This window comes from Drosophila ficusphila, unplaced genomic scaffold, assembly GCF_018152265.1.
Source record: "Drosophila ficusphila isolate 14025-0441.05 unplaced genomic scaffold, ASM1815226v1 contig_791, whole genome shotgun sequence".
Classification (NCBI taxonomy): Eukaryota; Metazoa; Arthropoda; class Insecta; order Diptera; family Drosophilidae; genus Drosophila; species Drosophila ficusphila.
The window spans coordinates 11,027,249-11,043,740 of record NW_025064737.1 but is presented as its reverse complement, the minus strand read 5'-3'; the positions used below and the strand labels follow the sequence as shown (position 1 = coordinate 11,043,740).

General features: G+C 47.0%; 6 protein-coding genes across 8 annotated transcripts; 4 read left to right on the top strand and 2 right to left on the bottom strand.

The window, feature by feature from the left end:
• Nucleotides 1-354: 354 nt before the first annotated feature.
• Nucleotides 355-8,500, top strand: LOC108102064 (zinc finger FYVE domain-containing protein 26 homolog). The gene is made up of 8 exons (XM_017206704.1): nt 355-782; nt 844-2,634; nt 2,878-4,156; nt 4,212-5,911; nt 5,972-6,230; nt 6,284-7,353; nt 7,410-7,537; nt 7,653-8,500. Exons 1-8 carry the CDS (start codon nt 708-710, stop codon nt 8,080-8,082), a joined length of 6,732 nt encoding a protein of 2,243 aa, XP_017062193.1. The 5' UTR covers nt 355-707; the 3' UTR covers nt 8,083-8,500.
• A 62-nt stretch (nt 8,501-8,562) lies between these two features.
• Nucleotides 8,563-9,286, top strand: LOC108102048 (D-aminoacyl-tRNA deacylase). Of its 3 annotated transcripts, none has more exons than XM_017206670.1 (4): nt 8,563-8,648; nt 8,708-8,798; nt 8,861-9,093; nt 9,151-9,286. In XM_017206670.1, exons 1-4 carry the CDS (start codon nt 8,606-8,608, stop codon nt 9,258-9,260), a joined length of 477 nt encoding a protein of 158 aa, XP_017062159.1. In that variant the 5' UTR covers nt 8,563-8,605; the 3' UTR covers nt 9,261-9,286. The 3 variants fall into 3 exon arrangements, with proteins under 3 accessions (XP_017062159.1, XP_017062161.1, XP_017062162.1); XM_017206672.1 differs by having other exon boundaries at nt 8,708-8,802; XM_017206673.1 differs by lacking the exon at nt 9,151-9,286 and having other exon boundaries at nt 8,708-8,802; nt 8,861-8,976.
• LOC108102047 (probable ribosome biogenesis protein RLP24) lies at nt 9,278-10,086 on the bottom strand. Its single transcript, XM_017206669.2, has 2 exons — nt 9,919-10,086; nt 9,278-9,848 (listed from the first exon to the last, which is right to left on the bottom strand). Exons 1-2 carry the CDS (start codon nt 9,997-9,999, stop codon nt 9,354-9,356), a joined length of 576 nt encoding a protein of 191 aa, XP_017062158.1. The 5' UTR covers nt 10,000-10,086; the 3' UTR covers nt 9,278-9,353.
• Nucleotides 10,087-10,200: 114 nt separating this feature from the next.
• On the top strand, nt 10,201-12,476 carry LOC108102043 (MOXD1 homolog 1). Its single transcript, XM_017206666.2, has one exon. It carries the CDS (start codon nt 10,260-10,262, stop codon nt 12,360-12,362), a length of 2,103 nt encoding a protein of 700 aa, XP_017062155.1. The 5' UTR covers nt 10,201-10,259; the 3' UTR covers nt 12,363-12,476.
• A 171-nt stretch (nt 12,477-12,647) lies between these two features.
• LOC108102046 (soluble calcium-activated nucleotidase 1) lies at nt 12,648-14,419 on the top strand. The gene is made up of 2 exons (XM_017206668.2): nt 12,648-13,817; nt 13,872-14,419. The coding sequence occupies exons 1-2, from the start codon at nt 12,853-12,855 to the stop codon at nt 14,167-14,169; spliced, it is 1,263 nt and encodes a 420-aa protein (XP_017062157.1). The 5' UTR covers nt 12,648-12,852; the 3' UTR covers nt 14,170-14,419.
• LOC108102044 (exonuclease 3'-5' domain-containing protein 2) lies at nt 14,356-16,456 on the bottom strand. The gene is made up of 3 exons (XM_017206667.1): nt 16,200-16,456; nt 15,011-16,138; nt 14,356-14,838 (listed from the first exon to the last, which is right to left on the bottom strand). Exons 1-3 carry the CDS (start codon nt 16,412-16,414, stop codon nt 14,430-14,432), a joined length of 1,752 nt encoding a protein of 583 aa, XP_017062156.1. The 5' UTR covers nt 16,415-16,456; the 3' UTR covers nt 14,356-14,429.
• Nucleotides 16,457-16,492: the final 36 nt, after the last annotated feature.

Sequence of the window (16,492 nt, the reverse complement as noted above, 5' to 3'; positions counted from 1 at the left end):
ACTTGGTCTAATCCAATTAAAGCCCTTGAGGGGTGAAAATAGGCGCTAAATTTGAATTCAAGTGCGCCGTTTATCGTTTAGAGGTGAGCCGATGCCAAAAAAATATTTTATAGCTATGCTGGTACTTGAAAGAGAAAGCTAAAAGAAAAGTTTTACTACAAATTAATTTAGCAAAATTATTTGTCTAAAATTGCATCCTTAGAAAGAATGTATAAGATATATTTACATATTTATATTTATATAATTACATATTTTATATTTTTTTAGGAACATTTTTCGAAAAGAACTTTCCAGCTTTTTCCGCCAAATCTAGCTGGCTGCACTTCGATATTTCAGCTGATATCGGTTTTTACTCATTACTGGCAACCGTAAGCCACCTAAATTCTTTGTTATTCTTTGCATTCGCCTGCTCCAAAGATCGGCGGAGTCGGATTATTTGATCGACTCCTGACTGTCCACAGATAATATGCGGGCGTCTGTTATCACTCGCCACTGGAATTCCGAAGCCAGAACAGCTGCTAGCCGAGCGAAAACAAAAGGAGAGCCGCAACAATAGCCCAGTTCCAGATAATCAGCAGTGGAAGATCACTCGGCAAAGCGCCATTCAGAAGTGAGAAGACCGAACAATGAACTAGCATTAGCGCCCTACAAAAAACAGCTGAGCTCAGAAGAACGTTGGACTCCAGAGGAGCAACAGGTGTCTCACAATGGCAAACCAGCAGGAAGAGAATCAACGTCAGCTACTGGACTTGCTGTCCAAGGATCAGCAGCAGGTTTTTGAAGTACGCTGAGAAAAATATTATAGTGCCTTTTAATCACATTCCATATTAACTGTCTTTACAGACTTTCATCCAGTGGCTTCAAGGCAAATCCAAGGGATCCATTCAAGCCCACCAGAACGCGCTGCAATCCGTGTTGCAGACTTCGCCTTATCCCGCCCTGCAACTGCTCCAGTTGCTCCATGAGCGCTGTAAGCTGCACATTAACCAAATGTTAACCACCTTACTCCGGCACATGCTAGACGACGATGTCTCATCACCGCGTTCCCTTTGTGTGCTGGCTAATTTTCCCGCAAGCATTCTGGAGGCGGCTACGCTTCGTCAAAAACTGATGTCACGTCTGGTGTGTGAATCAGTTACCAGCGAGCACTTAATGCTGACCATGTTGGCGCGAAACGAAGGGCAACTTCTGGAGGATTTGCTGAAGGAGCAGCATCAAGCAATTTGGACGCAGTGCAGCGAGACGGCTCCGACCAAACAGTTGGTTTTGGGCCTGGCACTTAGTCAAAGGGAGCACTTTGTGGCCAGTGTGTGCCAGCATCTAAAAGACTTCAAGTGGTTTCAAGATCCCATTCTACGAAACAACTTGCTAATCCTCCGATTAGCTAACGAGTTTGCTCTGGGAACCCAGACATTGGATGAGCTAGGCTGCCTGGACAAATTCTTAGGCGAATTCGATGCCAACGCTGTACCGGAGGAGTTGCAAGAAATACATCGGTTTTTTTACGCAGACTTTCAACGCCTGGCTACACTGCTCAACTTCCTACAACCTCGGGAAATTAGCAAAACCCTGAAAGTGGATTCATTGCTAAGGGCGCCGGGCGTTCTGTCCCTTCTCCACGAAAATGGAGTCCAATGCGACCATCAGGAGTTACTCCGCCTAATTGAGGACACCTACAAGTGGCAGCAGCAGACTCCGGCCTTGAAGTGTCATTACCAGCAGGAGGTGGAGGTTATTAGTTATTACACCGCTCTCTGTCATGTGTACAATGTGATTCTGGATCAAGGCGAGCAGACGACCAAAGAAAAACTAGTGCAGCTCTCCGGGCAGTTGAGACAACTTCATCAGCTGGGCACTTTATGCTCTCTGCTGGAGGACATATTCCTGTTGGTTTTTCTGCGCTGGGAACAATTGGAGCAGAGCTTGCAAAAGAGAAGGGAAGAGGAGGAGGACGATGAAGAGGATGATGATGAGCAGTATGTCGATGATGACGTCACGACGCCTCCACGTCCAACCGCTGTCCACAGCCAACGCACCCGGTACGGATTCATCTGCCGCTCGCCCTCGCTGCAAGCTCTCTTCACATTCCTCAAGGCTTTCGTGACGAAAAAGCTGCATTCGCAGGATTATAAGTGTGCCTCGGAGCACCAGCAACGCTTCCAACGTTTGGTGGATGCTATTAGCGAAGCTCTGTGGAAGATGGGGGTTCTGCAAAAGATAGAGCAGTCGCTCAGCAAGTCGGCGCCTTCGATCAGCTGCCTCCTGGAACCGGAACAGCTTCTCCAGTTGGTACAACTCCACAGCACGGCTAAGGAGAAGGCCTCCAGCGACGACGAAAGCCGGGAGCGCAGCAACCATGTCTCTAGTCTCAGCCGAAGGAAGGCCCGCAAACAGCGACGGGCGGCCAGTTTTAGCGGCGCCGTAGCTTCAAAGACCTCTACGGATGGAGGACTCACAATGGAGCAGTACAGGGCGCGGGCGCAGCTGCTCAGTGGAAGTGGCAGTCGGAAAAGCTCTTGCGTTACTGGTCCTTGTGAGCGTTCCATCATCCCCAAGATGCTGAGTTCCCCGGAGCAACTGGCCATCATGGCACTTGCCCTAAAGAACTTTAACGATGTCAAGCAAATCATCGAGGTGAGTGACTAGAAGTCTGCGATAACAGTCTCATTTGCCGGGCGTGTTTTAAAACCATATTGCAATATAGTATAATTTTGTCATCATGTGCAGTATGTAATATACGTTGAGTAATTGCTTTCTGTTGCTGTGTGCATTAACAACAAAAAAATTGATAGATTCTTAACAGAATTACATTTAGTAAAAAATGAAGAAAGTATTTTAATGAGGTTAATTAATTTTTTTCTCTTTCGCTATCTGCAGACCTTTCACCTGGAGCACAGCCAATTAAGTCGTGAGTTGCATTTCATGGAGCAGCAGCAGTTGGTGAAGCAAAAACTAGCCACCATTTATGGCAATTATCAGGCTTTAGAGGCGCAGCAGGCCAATTCAGGCGAGACAACCGTGGAGCAGATCAAAGGCGTAGCTGCCAAAGGCTTCGAGCTGTCCAAGATCATTAGCGTGGTGGATAACTTTGCTCAGGCTCAACGTCTGCAACAAAGCGAGGAGCTAAAGGCCCTCCTCCTGCGGCACAACTCCAACGGCCAACAGGGATTCCTGCAGCAGTTTGGGGAGCGCAATTTAAATGCCTTAATAATTTGCGATCTGATCGTAAATCTCGGTTTCAACCGGGAAATCACCAGCAACTTGTTGTTGGTCATCCGGCGCCAGCAGCAGCAGAAGATGGCCAGCGATGAGGCATCCTGCTCGCCTGCCTCCTCTGAGATTGGAGCTACGAGTCTCCTGCAGAACCTCTGCGAATGTATGCGCCTTTTGGAGCGATCTGGCCAGCAGCCTGCGCTAAATGAACTGCTCTCCTTACAAAGTTATCCACTGAAGCCCTCGGTATTGGCTTTGCAACTTCAAAGGGAGGCTGCATTTCAAATGCTCTATCAAAAAGAACCTTCGGACTACTCGCATGGTCAGGAGTTGCGCTCCAATTCCGGGCACTTTCAGCAGTTTCGCACGCGTCACAACTACTATGCCCGCTTTTGCACCTATGTCCAACAACTGGCGAGACTTCTGCAGCTTAGAGATCCCAACCTGGAGTACCACACTACGCAGCTCCTCCGCAACGATCCGTATGAAGTTATCGGTGAGCTGATCTACGAGTGCGGCATAACACCACTGGAGATCGAGGCCAGCGTGTCGGCACTTCACCTGAATCTGGTCCATGTGATCGCGCTTAACATCTGCCCGCAATTGGGCGAGGAACCCACGAAAAGATTACCTCGTATTGTGGCTCCACAGAAGCAGGAGTCCATCCACAACTACATCGCGCAGCACAACCAGCTTCTGGCCCAAATACTAATGGCTATACAGATGGGAAACATCCCAGATAGCGAGTCTGGTTTGGACTTCTCTTGCCTGGGACAGCTGGTGCATCTGCCGGAGGTTGAGATCTTGGCATCCATGCACAACGGAAACCGAGTGCTGGCCGCCCTAAATACCTACAAGTTGGACAGTGCAAGTCTGGAGCTGTTGGTGACAGATAAGGAACTACTCCTTCAGATTCTGCTACTTGGAATTGGTGGACGTTCAGGTAAGACTTACCAAACTATGTTTTATTTATATATTAAAGCTGTCTTCCGAATTAGATTCCCCAAAAAAACTAAGCTTGCGGATTGATCGACTGATTGAGGATCTAATTGAGGAGGATCCGCGTAACATTCAGCTCGTGATGCACATGAGTAATCTGGGATTGCGTGCTCGCCTGCTAAAAGAGCACTTCACTCGCATTCCCAGCAGTCAGCAGGCCAAGGAACTGATAGAACGGACTCTGCAGCACCGTCGAGCAACCAAGGCAATTCCACCATTTCTGCGTTCCCAACTGGAGCATACGCTGTCGGACATAACTATATACGCTAAAGTTTCGGCTCTGCTCCAGTTCGAGAGTTGGCCTCAAGCTTACGACTTCGGAAGGCAGACTCCGAATGTGATTTTCGAGCAGTTGCTGCAACGAAGGAGATTTGGATTGTGTTTGGAATGGAGCCGTGTGGTTTATTTGGCTGGATCTGCGGGTCAACAACGGGTGTGCCTTCTCACCCTATTGGACGCCCTTTTGGAGTTGCGGGATGATGAGGAACTGGACAAGTCCCTGCTGGGCATCGTGGAGCTATTTCCGCAAATGGCGCTGGTTAATTTCTTGGACACGCACAAGGACAAATTCAGATCGCTTCCGCTACTGCAGTGGGTCATCGATTACCTGGAGGGTCATGCTCGTGATCCACGGCTGTACAGAAACTATCAACTCTCCCTAGAACTTCTGCGGCAAATGGATACCACTGAGCGGTCACAGTTTTGGAAATTAATTCGGCATCCTTTGCTGATTGTCGAGCAACTCGTAATGAACGCCCGCTTCGAGTTGCTGGGAAAACTGCTGGATGCAGCTCGCCTAAAGTTGCAAAAGGAGAAGCCCATTGGACCATGCCCTTACTGCTTCAAGAAAACAGGCCATGTCTACGATGTTCAGTCCAGCTCTGACTCGGGAACTGGGTCAGGAAGGACACCAGCCAAAGTGCGCTTCCAACTGGGACAAACCGCGTCGGAAGCTTTCATTCTGCTGAACTTCAACTCCTACCAGCAGGATCACTATGTGGGTCAGGAGTGCTTGGACCTGCTCCTGCGAATTTATGCCAGCAAGGCTTTGGACTACGATGTGGCCAATGTACGGGCTGCCTCCGAACCGAGTTCCCTGGGCACTGATGTTCAGAATTCGCTTGATTCACTTTGTGGCGCCTTCGTGATGCCGAAACAGGCTCCAAACCGTCAACAGTGGACGCGAGATGAGGAGGCAAGCCATTGTATGTGCTGTCGGCGGGCTGCTTTCACCATGCTGATGAGACGCCACCATTGCCGCCGGTGTGGACGAGTTGTCTGCTATGCCTGCTCCACGCATCGGCTTAAAATTCCAGAGCTCTATGACGAATTAGAAGTGCGCATCTGCAACGATTGTGCCAGCAGTTTGGCAGTCAGGGATCAAGGAGACGGTGCATCGAGTGAAAGAAGCGTTACATCGACATCGGGATCAAGGTCTTCGGGCCAAGGTGAGACCTGCAAGTGGAGACTTAGCGGAATCATCACCCATGACAAGCTGCTGCGCGAGGAGTTCTCCTATGAGCACGCTCCCAGTGTGGCGTTCTGTTTGTCCATCCTTCGCAATCATGTGGACCAACGTAGTTGCGTGGACCTGTTGCTCTTCCACTGCCGCAAATTGGAGAAACTGATCGTGCCCAATCCGGAGGTGGACTACGGACTGGTAGCCAAGATGATTAATTGCCTGGCTTTCGCCGCAAAGGTTAGTTAACTGTTGAAGTTAAGGGATAGCAATTTATAATTAAATTGTGTAATTTTATAGGTTCGTGGGGCTCCTGGAGAGATGGAGAACATTCGCGAGCACTCTGAAATAATTATGGCTGTTGTGCAGCAAGGCTGTGAATTATTAATACCAACCGGACCCCTCGATAATCACAATCTGCGAAAGCTGGCGGATGCTTTGGTGGAGGCGGAGCATTGGACTCTTGCATTAGAAGTGCACCTCAAGTGCGGTTTCGCGACCACAGGAGCAATGGCGGCTCACGGACTGGCTTGCCTTCGAGCCGGTTGCTATGACGCGGGTACGTAATATCCTTTAGTGTTCCTATTTACTCTGAATCATGGTTTTTTGCAGCCCGTGAGAAGTTCTCCCACTGCATGACTCGTCTTTCCAGCGATCAACTCAACAAGAGCATCTGCAAAACCATATTTAGTATGTCGACTGCAGAGGCAGTGCTCCTGCCCAGAAAGCGACCACAACGCGGTCCGGCCCTTCTCCAGGAAATTCTGCAGTTAATAGCGTCGATGCCGCAGATGCAACCTCAGCCGGAGACTCTTCACCGAGCCTCACTTATCCGAAATTCGAATACATCGTTGGCCTCGCTTTTCTCACGACGTCGGGAGCCCTACGTCCAGCAACGTCCGCTGCAGGAACCAGCTCTGAACGTAATGAACGCACTAGCGGGGCTCAAGAACATAGCCAAGGGACACTATGGCGGCCAGATTGCAGTAACCGAGGAAAGTCGGCGGCAGGAACGCGGCTTTGAGGAATCGCTGCATTATGTGCTAACCTACGGCAGCCACGGCGACATACTCACCTTTCTAATGCGGCGAGACGAGTTGCGGGCAGCACTTCGCTACTGGCAGCACCAGCAACTGGACGCCGATCTCTTCATCCAGCACATATTCCAGCCTCAGCTGGCCAACGGAGGCCTGACCGTTTTGATGGACGAACTGCAGCAATTGGACGACGCTCAGCTGAGTGCCTGGCGCTTGCCGCTCCTGCAGACCTGCCGTCACTTGGAGCAGCAGCAACAACTGAGTTCGCTTTACCAATTGCAGCTCCTGCTGAAGGACCCCATCCGGGCCAGCATGACGTGTGTGAAGTTCTATCCCCTCCAGTGCGAGAACTTCCAGAAACTGCATGCCAATGCCCAGCACTTGATCTCGGCTCACATGCACTTGCAGGGTGAACTGGATCTTTCCGAGTGGGAACATTTGCAGCGCCAACAGGGCCGAAGGAGCAGCGTGAGCAGTGGAGCCAGCGTTCGAGGTGCCTGCTTCGCCATGCAGATGGACGCCAGGGCTCTTAACGGCCACATCAATACCATTCGACGTCAGTTGGAGGTGGCCAAGTTTTTGGCACAATGCGAAAAGGAACAGACGCCAGATGAGCCCCTAAAAACCATTCAAACTCTAAAGCAGGTATGGAAAACATTGCCAAGTATGGGTAACATCACATAACTTTGGTTTCCTTCAAGATCCGAATGGAGTCCAGCAGAGGAACTTTGCCAACATTGTTTGAAGGCGCCACAGATCGCATTCAGCTGTGCATCCTGATCCTACTATGCGGAAAAAACATAGACGAAGGCTTTGGCCTAGCTTACGGGTAAATAGATATGTATTTTATGAAAGAGGTGGTCGACAAAGTTATTGCCTTTTCTTTTTAATACCTACAAAATAATTAATTTTGTTTTGCTCACCTATATATTTGATATTTCCAGAATAATGCAGGACTATAAATTGGCTGCCATTAAAGTGTTTGGAGCAACGGCAAAGTACCTGGCACGGAATCAACGCCTGGCAGAGGTAGAACGTCTGGTGGACTGCATCGGTAGCAACAACGGCGGAAGCATATCGGCGGAGTGCGATGAGATCCTCTCAATCGCCGTAAATTCCGCCGTGCACAGCAGTTCTCCGGAGACCAAGCAGATGCTGGACAGACTGATCAAGCGCATGGGCAGCGTGGAGGTGCGGGTTACCTCCTACATATACATCGGGCAGCTCAAGTCCGCCTATTTGCTGGCCAACAAGCATGAGCGACTGGCGGACATCCGCCGAATTTTGAGGCAGGCGGAGCTCACCGGCCAAGTGCACATCAAGAAGCTTTGCGAGATGAAACTCCAGCTTAGCACCCCGCCAACGCCTCTGTGATATCGTAACCCCTCGGGCAATAACAATTTACTATGTACATCCAATTTTTTGGGGGTCTAGCTAGTAGCGAAAGATACCATTATGAACAATTTTTACATTGTCATCTCATGGTAAACCACATATTATCTATTTGCTATAGAGATGCAAATTTAAAAGTTATCATTTGCGTATTCTTACTTCACTAAAGCTAGTAAACACCCCAACTATTTTGTATCTGGTCTAGTATAGAAAAATTGTTTTTAGAAATTAACATTTACCTAGATCCATTTTAATCTTTCCAAAGGGCCAGCTAGTATTCTATCCCCGAGCTCAAAAAGACTCTTCCAACAATTAACCAAATTATATTATTGATTGTACTGTATTATCTCAATGTTATTTTTATATAAATTATACTGTTATATGTTTACTCAAAAGAAAAGCGCGCTTGTTTAAATTGTATGGAAGCCTGTGAACTCTGGTGGGGAGCTTTTTGCTAGTAGGCAACTCTAGAGGTTCTTAATATAAAAAATATAGACAAATAACAATGCGGGCGGTTATTCAAAGGGTTAAGGCAGCTAAAGTAACGGGTATGATTAAAAATAATAGTAACCATAATTTTTATACAGAACTATGGAATGATTTTCAGTACTAGATGAACTGGTGTCCTCCATTGGACCTGGTCTTTGCGTGCTGGTGGGAATTAAGGCCAGCGACACTGCCAAAGACGTTGAGTACCTGTAGGTAATTCTTGAATATAAAGGTATGCCTACCCAAAAATAACTTGTTGCTATCATTTTAGAGTCCGCAAGATCTTAGCCTTGCGTTTGTTCGAGGATAATGACAAAAGATGGCAAAAGTCTGTCAAGGATCTGAATTTGGAGCTGCTCTGTATCTCCCAGTTCACATTGTATCACCGGCTGAAAGGAAACAAGCCGGATTTTTCAGCGGCCATGAAGGAAGAGGAGGCGCAAAAATTGTACAATCACTTCCTGGAAAGACTAGTTCAATCCTACGATAGCAGCAAGATTAAAGGTGCGTCTTTAACAAGAAATTTCCCAGCTAACGAGTAGCTCCTTTCACCCTCAACAGATGGCAAATTCGGAGCCTACATGCAGGTACACATAGAAAACGATGGACCGGTGACCATTAACCTGGAGTCTCCAGATGAAAAGCCGGCAATCGAGGGAATCGACAAGTGATGTCTAATAAAGCAAACTTTTATGTACCACGGGGTTTTTATTTAGTGTATTTTTAGCAGCAACTTAAACCTAGAAAAATCAGCGTACTAGTCTTTAGGCTTCTAACATCTCCAGATCTTCGATTCCCATTCCCTCCTCCAGTTTCTTTTCGAGCTCGCGTGCATCCACGTAGGTGATCTTCTCTTCAGGTAGATCCTCCTCCATGAGGGCAGCCTCTTCTGCCGCCTCCTTGGCACGGCGCTCCTTTAGTCCGGCGGCTGGAGAGCGGATCAGGGACATGTTGCGCTGCACATCCTTGACGTCCATCTGGATTTCGATCTGGCGACCCTTACGGAGGCGCTCCATAACGAAGTGGCTGGTGCGTTTCTCCTTAATTTCAGTCACTCGCTTGATGGCCTCAAGAGCCTTCTGCCAGGTCTCGCGGCTGTATTTAATGGGCACATTGCGGCGCTTCTCAAACTCGAAACTGGGATCGATGGCCAGCTCCTTGCCTGCGGCCTTGCGATGTGCCTTTGTCCAGCCCACCTTGCGGGGGTTCTTCTTCCGCTTGAAGGCCTTGTGGCACTTGCCCCGACAAAATTTGAAGATCTACGCAGATAGAAAGGGAACCAAAATAAACATCGCAACCTACGTAAACAGTACATCAATCTGATCCTACCTTGCAGTCATTTCGCACGAAGTTCACCCCGTGGCCTGGATATATTTTGCTGGAGCAAAAATAGCAGGTTTCAATGCGCATTTTCGCAAATTACGACGAATAATTTACGAAAACAAAACGCAAGCAGCTAGCACGTGTGCTGCTGAAGAAGAAGAGGGATGAAAATATATCGATGTCGAGGAGTGTGACCATTTGTCGAACAGATTTGAAGAAAACCCCTTTAAAATATCATTTCATAGCATTTTGACCGATCCGTGTAAGGTCCTACATTATGTATAATGGCGGTCCAAAATTAAAATACCTTATAGTCTTCTTTTCACAAACTACAAAAATTAAACTCAATGTCAATTAAAAACATATTATGGCTTGTACTTACAGTACAATTGTGTTTGAGATTTGGTTGCTTTGCAACTATTCACAGACATGAGGACTACAACATCAATGATGACGGATCTGTAAATCACCAGAACTGGAAACGTACTGAAATGATGGACAACAATGGCTTCTATTGGCTCAAATGGTGGATATTGGTTAACGAAAGTACTGTTTATTTCGAAGTAACTGTAAATACTCGAGGATTTGCTGGCCTTGGATTTTCTAAGGATGGCAGTATGGATGCGGCAGACATTGTACTTTTGTGGGTTGATGATAACACCGGACAAGCGAATGCTCTGGATTGTCATGGAACGCAGTACTCACGGAGTGGACTTCTAGTAAAAGATGATACACAAAACTATTATGTCATAGATGGTTCCCAAAATACCACACATACAAACTTAAAGTTCAAACGTAAAATTAACACTTGTGACCCTTTTGATATTATATTTACGTCAGAGACTTTGAAAGTACTTTGGTCTATTGGAAAATCGGATCCCATACACGGAAACTTACAATGGCATGGATTGAAGACAAGCGTTAAAGCATTGAACCTATTTTTTCCAACGTTTACAAAAAAAAATGTTGACTTACAAACATGGGACGTAACAGTGAGTAATGTAACAATAACTGAATCAATGGATACACTATATTGGTGTAAAATAGTACGTCCACCTAAGTTAATTAACAAACAACACATTGTTGGTTATGAGGCTCTGTTTTCTGGTTTGAGTAAGTTCAATACTAACTATATTCACCATATGACACTCTTTGAGTGCCAGTCCAAATTGTATCTTGGATCTAATCCTTCATCGTGGGATGTTTGGGTTAAAAGTTCCGGTACAGTTTGCAATAACAACCTACTGACTCCACGGGATTGGGAATCTTGCTCCACACCAGTGGCCGTTTGGTCAAAGGGATCTAAAGGACAGTTTTTACCTCCCCATGTAGGTATACCGATTGGAGGAGCATCTGGAGCTAGATATTATATGCTAGAAATACATTATGATAATCCAAATGGAGAAAGATTTGTGGATCATTCTGGTTTTCGAATACAATACTCGAAAAGTCTGCGAGCTTTCGACGCAGGCGTATTAATAAGTGGTGTTTCAATTTCTGAGACTCTATTTATTCCACCTGGTCAATCAGTATATCGAAGCGTTGGGATTTGTGGACCTTCCTGCTCAAGCAGGATGTTTCCAAAGGATGGCATAAAAATAATTTCTGGAACGTTCCATTCGCATCAAGCTGGGCGCAAAATGATTCTTCGACATGTTCGTTCAGGGAAAGAGTTGAAGCGGATCATTGTAGACGAAAACTATGATAGCAGACACCAGCAAGTTCATCAACTAGCTCACGAAACAGTAGTATTACCTGGAGATTACCTTATTACAGACTGTTCATATGAAACACAGCACAGAAAGCAACCAACATTTGGAGGATATTCTACCAAAGAGGAAATGTGCCTAATCTTTATTACTTATTACCCAAAGATCGATCTTTCTGGATGCTACAGTATGACACCAGTGCGCGAATTTTTTGAAATGTTTGGAGTTAACCAATTCTATTTATTAAATATGACGGATGTTGAGAACTTATTCCTTTATAATGGAGATGATATACAGTATATAACCCATAAAATGAGTGCAAACGCAAAATCAAAGTACTGGAACAGTACTGAGGACATCACTTACCAAGGGTCTTTACTAAACAAACTTATTATATCTGAACCTTTTGAATTTAAAAATCGCACATTTTTATCACATTTAAAACAGCTGCCTTGGCATGACCCATTACTTACAAAAAGTGTTCAACACAAATTTATAACTGGTAAACATATGACTTTTTGTAGTGCTTCAAATGATTCCATATCAATTGCTTCAGAAATTATTCAGTTCCCTAGTTTTATTGAATTTGTTAAGCCAGCTTCGGCCTGTCCACACAACCTTTTTACAAAAAATGATCAACTGCTTTCGAGAGGCTCAAAACATTTTACTGATTTTAATTTAAGTATACTTTTAATTCAAATTGGTTTGGAAATTACTGTTATGAAAAAAAATAGCTTTTAATATTGTAAACAACAAAATAAAAGGGGAGATTTTGTGAAAAAACATAGCTAGAAATATCCAAAAAACAAACAACTCTTGAAAGTTTACAAATATACTTGAACTTAATAAAATTAATTGGAATTGATTTTTTATTGTTCGGTTTTTGTAGAAATAAGAACCCACAGGTGGTTGCCATATGATCCGATATCGATTACGATGAGCTATCATTTTAACGATTGTCAAACTCCCAACAATATTCATTTTCAATTTCCACTTTTTCTACTATATGTAAAATTTGTTGTTTTCTTTGTTGCTCAACAAGTGAAACATTTCAATTAAAATGGTTTTACCTGATATTCGATAACTTCTCTTCCCTTCAACGAACAGCTGTTGCTCCAGCTGCTCGTCCGCGGCCGCTCTGGTCACACCGCCAGCATCCAAACAATCCGCAGAGCAAACCCAGAAAATCGGACACATCACCGAGCCCGAGATCTTGCTGACGTGCGACCAGATGCAGATGCAGAGTCCCGCCTTCGCGTACCGGGAACTCGCAGAACACTCGCCGCGCGCCATGTACATGCGCGACTGGCGGTCGGCCCTGCGGACGCCCACCTACCGAATTGGGAATCGGACGGTGCGCTTCAATTACCACTTTGCTCTGCTCATCGCCTGCGCCCTCGGACTGGTGCTGCTTTTCTACTTTGCGCGCCAGGGCTCGCACTCCTCCTCCGACGGCTACTGGTTGCGCCGGAGCTTTGCAGACGCCCGAAGTCTGGACAACGGGGCGGTGACACATGTCTACAATGCCACATATCCACTGACACCACCAATGGTGCTGCGTGGCGGGGTTATCAACTACCGTATAGCCATGATCGCCGACCTGGACACGAACTCCAAGGTGACCAAGGCCGACGGCAGCACCACGTGGCGAAGTTATCTAAAGAAGGGGTACCTCACCTACACCGTGGCCAGGGCGGAGATCCAGATAAGTTGGGATGATGGAGCGCCTACGGTTCTGGAATCAGCATTTTCCCTTAAAGGACGCGGCATGGAACTCTCTGAGTTGGTCACCTTCAATGGACGCCTCCTGAGTTTCGACGATCGAACGGGGTTGATATACGAAATAGTAAACGACAAGCCCATTCCCTGGGTGATCCTCCTGGACGGCGATGGGCACAGCGCCAAGGGCTACAAGTCCGAGTGGGCCACAGTTAAGCAGCAAACGCTGTATGTAGGCTCCATGGGCAAGGAGTGGACGACGAGTGCGGGCGACTTTGAGAACAATAATCCCATGTACGTAAAGGCCATTTCGCCTTCTGGCGAAGTACGGTCGCTCAGTTGGGTGGACAACTATAAGCAGTTACGCCTGCAGTCGCAGCAGATTTCGTGGCCGGGCTACATGATCCACGAGAGTGGAACGTGGTCAGAGGACAAGCAACGGTGGTTCTTCCTGCCTAGACGCTGCTCTAAAGAAAAGTAGGTAGCCTTATCATTATTTGTATCCCTGTTTTATACTTATATTTGCTGCAGATACAACGAAACTAAAGACGAGCACATGGGCTGCAATGTCCTGGTCTCCGCTGACGAAAACTTCACCAACATCGAGACAGTGCGCCTCGATCCTGAAAATACAACGCCCACACATGGCTTCTCCAGCTTTAAGTTCCTGCCTGGCACCGATGACTCCATTATCGTGGCCCTGAAGTCGGAAGAACTGAATGGCAAGACGGCCACTTTTATCACAGCCTTCGATATTACGGGCAAAACTCTGCTGCCCGAGGTGCGGATCGAGACAGATTACAAGTACGAGGGATTCGAGTTTATTTAGCTGGCAACTCCGCGCCATCACACTCCACTTCGATCCAGGTGCTCCAGTTTTAAGCGTGTACATAATGTATTAATGTCCCATACAATAAGCTTTATATTTATAGTCAGCTAGGTTAGTCCAGAGATGCTCATCTGCCTCATGACCCGTGACTCCCTGTCCTGTCTTGTACCATAGCACAAATCAAACTTTAGTTTATTAATTTTATTGAAATTGAAATATAAAACGTACAAAGCCCGCGGCAAACTCAAAACGGCCTTGCATCATATGACTTTTACCTTTGTATCCAATCCGGCTACCAGAAGATCTGCTTCATCTACGCGTCCTTCGCTGGCGCGCACTTCTAATCGATCAGCATTGTGGTTAACGTTCCAAAGCTCGGGCAGGAATCGAGGTTGCATGACGTGCAGGAAGTGCTCCCGCCACAACCGCTCCAGCTCCACGAGGCCGCCGAATTTGTCGCGGAACTGTTGGACCACTCGTTCGCCATGCTGGCAATAGTCTTCGTTTTCCACGCGGTACTCCACGCTGGCTGCCTGTCGCAGCAGCTCTTCCGTGACCTCCGATTGGTCGGTGTAGAATTCGAGAAGGGTTCGCTGCATTTCAGCCACCTTAGCAGCGGGAATCTTTGCGCCATGGTAAAGCAGTGCCTTGCCAGCAGATTGAACACGCCTGTAAATAAAGGAAGCTTATTAAATGTACATAACAAAAAGTTTAAATTTTGTTTTATCAACTCTAGAAAAATATTTGGCGGAAATGAAGAGAAACGAGCTGATAAAAATTTACTACAAAGATAACAGAGGAGGCATTTCACTAGAGATATGCTGTTAGAAGAAATACTAACTTGAGTTCCGGATCATCACGGTACTTGACGGATCCATCTCCATGCTTAAAAGGTGCATCGCATTGCGTGGCCAGTTTGTTTCGTACTCTTAAATCCGAGATGTTGCTAAGTTGGTGGCAGGTGGGACATAGGAGCAGTACGTCATGGGAGGTGTGAGACTTCATGACCATAGGAAAATGCTTTCTGTACTCCCGTGGCACTACGTTCTTTCGGATATAAGCATCTCGGTCGCCGCATACCACGCATTGGTTTTCCTTAGGCGTCTGATAATAGCGACCCACATCTCCTACCGCTCGTCCCGCTGGCTCGAAATTAAGGCGCACGGTGAAAGGTTCCCCGTCAATCTGCGTGCCCAAATTTTGATTAAGATACCACGACGCTTTGCGCCGGTCAATGGTGCACAGGAGTTCACCGTCAGGCGCTTGCAGCAGGCAGTTGTCGTAGAAGTCTTTGGAACGAGTGCCCATGTGCCGACATGGTTGCTTCTTGGGCAGCCACTTCTTGCTTTTTGAAGTCCCAATCACTTTAGTGCGAGTGGCCCCACTTCCGGTCTGGCTGAGTGAGAAACCCTTGGTGAAGTCGACGTCCAGGAAAGGTTCGAATTTGTTACGCAGGCTGTGGTCGTCTAGTGTGCTCCTTTGCCAGAAGTGCTTGGGATTCAGATCCCTGCACAGCTTTTGGTATATAGCCACTGCAACAAGGGCATCATTGGCAGCATAGTTCAGTTGCTTTGGCTCCAGCTGCTTAGCCTCCCAATTAGAACAGGCCAGTCTCCAGCTTTTGTCTAGTGTATAGTTCAGATGTGTCTGGGAAAGCTTGCCCAAGCCCTCGGGTTTGTGACCAGCCATGACGCATAGGAATCGCAGGTCCAAGGTGCTGGCCACGCCCACTCCGTAGTCATGCGATAGCTTCATGGCATCCTCCTGTGGTGCCACGCCCACCTTGATCACGGCATCATCCTCTAAAAGTTCCCTAAGGTCTTTGGGTATTTGCTTCATGTGACAGAGGCGGAACAGGGCACACAAACCACGATGGGAACTTAACTGGAGTAGAGCCACTGGACGCCGACTGCCACCCACAGTGATCCATTCGCAATCGAATCCTAGGACTTTAAAAGTCTGGCAGTGACTGCAAGGATGTAGTGGAATATTAAAATACTGGTTGAAAACGGCTTTAGGTCAAGTCTTACTTCTTTAGTTCATTCAAAACCCATTGCGTGGCAGGATCCTGGACTGAGTTTATAACTTCTATGTGTCGGTGGGCCAGCAAACTATTGGAGGACCAAACACGACGCAGGGGACCCAGTAGGGACTTCCTGTGTCGCACTAGAACGTAGACCAAACCCACTCCTGCGGCCAAAACCGCCCACTTTTTGGCGCTGGCGACTCCAGATTCCTGGCTCATTGTTTCCCTGCTGGTGAAATTAACAGGTGATCGAACTGCCAACTTAGCTTCAAAATGAAAGAAGCCGGTTTAAAAAAT